Source organism: Mandrillus leucophaeus, unplaced genomic scaffold (genome assembly GCF_000951045.1).
Source record: "Mandrillus leucophaeus isolate KB7577 unplaced genomic scaffold, Mleu.le_1.0 Scaffold568, whole genome shotgun sequence".
Classification (NCBI taxonomy): domain Eukaryota; kingdom Metazoa; phylum Chordata; class Mammalia; order Primates; family Cercopithecidae; genus Mandrillus; species Mandrillus leucophaeus.
In genome coordinates, this window is record NW_012106119.1 from 712,373 (window position 1) to 715,505 (window position 3,133).

Here is a 3,133-nt window from a genome sequence, read left to right on the forward strand (position 1 = left end):
GGGATCCCTTATTGGCTCCTTACATTTTGTTGGATAAAGCACAATTTCCTTGCAATGCTTTCCCATCCTTCTCTCCCAAATATTGTTCTCTTTCTCTCTCTCTCTTTTTTTTTCCCCTTTCTTTCTTTTTTTCAAATACAGAGTCTTGCTCTTAACACCCAGGCTGGAGTGCAATGGCACGATCTCGGCTCACTGTGACCTCCACCTCCTGGGTTCAAGCGATTCTCCTGCCTCAGCCTCCCAAGTAGCTGGGATTACAGGCACCTGCTACCATGCCTGGCTAATTTTTGTAATTTTAGTAGGGACGGGGTTTTGCCATGTTGGCCAGGCTGGTCTCAAACTCCTGACCACAGGTGATCTGCCCAGCTCGGCCTCCCAAAGTGCTGGGATTACAGGCATGAGCCACCATGCCCGGCCCTCTCTCTCTCTCTCTCTTTTTTTTTTTTTCTTTTTTGAAGAGACAGGGTCTTGCTATGTTGCCCAGGCTGGCCTTGAACACCTGTCTTCAAGTCATCCTCCCTCCTCAATCTTCCAAGCAGCTAGAACTATAAGCGTGTGTTTTATCGTTCGCAGCTTTGTCATTCTGTTTTGTCACAACTCTCTTATATAGTTAATATACCTTTGGGAGAAGCATCACACACATACAAAAAGTAGCAAACCTTGACCTGATTGGCATTTCTGAGATTAAGAGACCCAGGAGAGCCAATAGATTTTCCTCTTCCCAACATTCAAGGGACTTCCTTCCAATTGTTTGCTAATAATGATATATGAAGTTTGTGGGTATTTCTAAATTAGGGACTTCCTTAAAAGAGTTTGTGTTTCCAGAAGATTTGCTACATCAGCCATCAACCCATTATTAGGGTGTCTTGTTCACAGTTCTCCTGCCCATTTTAAGATCCTTTATTAAAATAGCTTGAAGGTGACCATGCATGGTCTATACCTCCATCCCCACCCATAACAATCTTCTTTTATACAAACATAAAAACATGCTTCTGCTGGTTAAAACATACAGCACATGATTGGATATGAATGCTTTGGAGAGATGGTTTGGGATCACAATCACCCAGATACTCTCATTAGGAGGTTCTATAGATCATGGCCTGATGGAGGAGTTTGTGTTACTTGAAAGTAAACATCAAGGGAAAAGAATAGAAAAATCTATCACTAACACCACTGTTAACTCAAATGAGTCAAATAATAAAGGATGTTGATATAAAAACTTTTGATCCTCTCACCATGCTTTCTAGGATCTACCTTCTGCTCTCATCCCGCCTAAAAGTCATAGAAAAGCGTTGACACTTTAGGATGCTCCCAGGTCCTGCAGTTCTGTTATTCCCAGTAGGGGACAATGTTGCATTCAAAACTGCACCAATTGTAGCATGTCCCTGGTCAGGCCTGTGTTCCTTCTCTATTTTCAAGACATAGATCTTTTTAAAGAGTCGTATATAAATATTTTTTCTCTAAACTCTAAGAAAATGAGAGTTGAAGAAGAAAAACAGAGAAGACTTGAAGGATTGTTTTTTATCCACTGTCTTCAGCAGAAATATTTCATCGTGTGTGACATTCCTGGAAGTTGCTATCAAAGTCCCAAGGTACGAAATGCGTCTCGTAAGTCATCAACCTCATACAGGGGCTGTAGAGAAAGAGAGGGGCAAATTGAGTGAATGGCTTCAAAACTCAGTTGGAGGTTGGTGGGGCCGGAGAGGCTTCTAAACTCAATGGATGGCTTTCTAACATTTTGGAAGAAAGTAAATTGGGAAAGAGTTTTTTGGGATTTTTTGTTTTGTTTTGTGTTTTTGTTTTTCTTTAAAAAAAGGAGAAAAGAATTCTGACCAGGAAGGAAACACAACCCTGGGGATAGACGGAAATTTAAAAATGTGAAACAACAAAAGAAAGAAAAGGGAAGGAAAAGGAACCTTAGCAGAGGGCTCTGAATGGTGAAAGAGCAGAAGAAAAAGCTGATGTGGAGAAGCAATAAAGTTTTCATCAGATGAAAACTGAGAGTGATTAAACGATAAGAAAATATAAGAAATATACGAAGCTCCAAAAAAGACTACAGAGAAAGAAAAGAAATTTAAAAAGCAAGGAAGCCCCTTACCAAAAGGATGCGCCGAAGCTGTCTGGAGAGACGAACTGAATTTTCATGCAACCCTTCCCAGGCTTTGAAAGTTCTTTCACGATTTTCTACAAAAGTATTCCAGCAGTAAAAATAATCTTTAAAAAAAAAAAAGAAAGAAAAAAAGAAAAAAAGGCGGGGATGTGGTGGTAGAAGACAGTTCAGGTTCCAAATCGAGGGAAAAGAAAGCAACCTGGCCCCATTTTCTCATTTCCTCAGGGCCTTGGCTCTGAGCCATTTACTCTTTTCTCTACTTGTAACCTTTAATTTCGGCTCCAAAGGTGACCCAGAATCCCCGCCCACTTCTTCCCCTGGTGCTTCCCCACTGACTCATTCGTTCTGCATCGCAATCCCGAATGAGGGCTGCTGCACTGCGCCTGCGCGGAAGGCCCTTTCGCACCTTTGAAGGTCATGATGGCTATTTGCACCCCGGCGCGGTGCAACCGCCTCAGCCCCTCAGGCTCAGCCTTGCGGTCCTCGCAGAAGTAGAGGCGCGCGGTGAAGATCCTCAGACTGAGGTTGGGGTTCCCTCGCAGAAAGTCGGCCACATGTCGGGCACAGTCGTAGCAGGGGCTCCAGGAGGTGAACCAGGTGACGCGGTAGCACCTGCCAGGGTCTAGGTCCCAGTCCGAGATGTAGCGGAGGAAGAGCAATTCCACGTGGCAGCCGGACTGGGGAGACAGAGAAGACCCCGCTAACATTCACTGACTTTTCTTGCGGCTCTGGTAGCCTTGGTCATTGTCTCCTACAGTGATCTTTGGGGATGCTAGGAGCTACCGTCCATGTGTTACAGAGAGGCTAAGCAACCTGCTCGGAAGAGCACACCAGTAGGTAGAGCTGAACCCTTGGCTGCACTAGTCCTGCAGAGTGAAGGAAGGCTATGGGTTTTTGCGGAATGAGGAAGATGAAGTGCGCTGAGTTTGGAGGAAGCAGTGTCACACTGCCTCACCGAAGATTTAATTTGTGTTTATGAAGTTGCTTTTTGCACCTTTTGAGAAGGAAAATGGCTGCAAGTGC

General features: G+C 44.2%; 2 protein-coding genes across 2 annotated transcripts in view; both read right to left on the reverse strand.

Moving 5' to 3' along the window:
• LOC105552616 (single-stranded DNA cytosine deaminase) overlaps nucleotides 1–3,133 on the reverse strand; it is a 19,081-nt gene that overhangs the window by 4,842 nt on the left and 11,106 nt on the right. The gene's annotated exons all lie outside the window — the stretch shown is intronic.
• Nucleotides 437–2,817, reverse strand: LOC105552619 (single-stranded DNA cytosine deaminase-like). Its single transcript, XM_011998336.1, has 3 exons — nucleotides 2,517–2,817; nucleotides 2,099–2,214; nucleotides 437–1,633 (listed from the first exon to the last, which is right to left on the reverse strand). The coding sequence occupies exons 1-3, from the start codon at nucleotides 2,815–2,817 to the stop codon at nucleotides 1,580–1,582; spliced, it is 471 nt and encodes a 156-aa protein (XP_011853726.1). The 3' UTR covers nucleotides 437–1,579.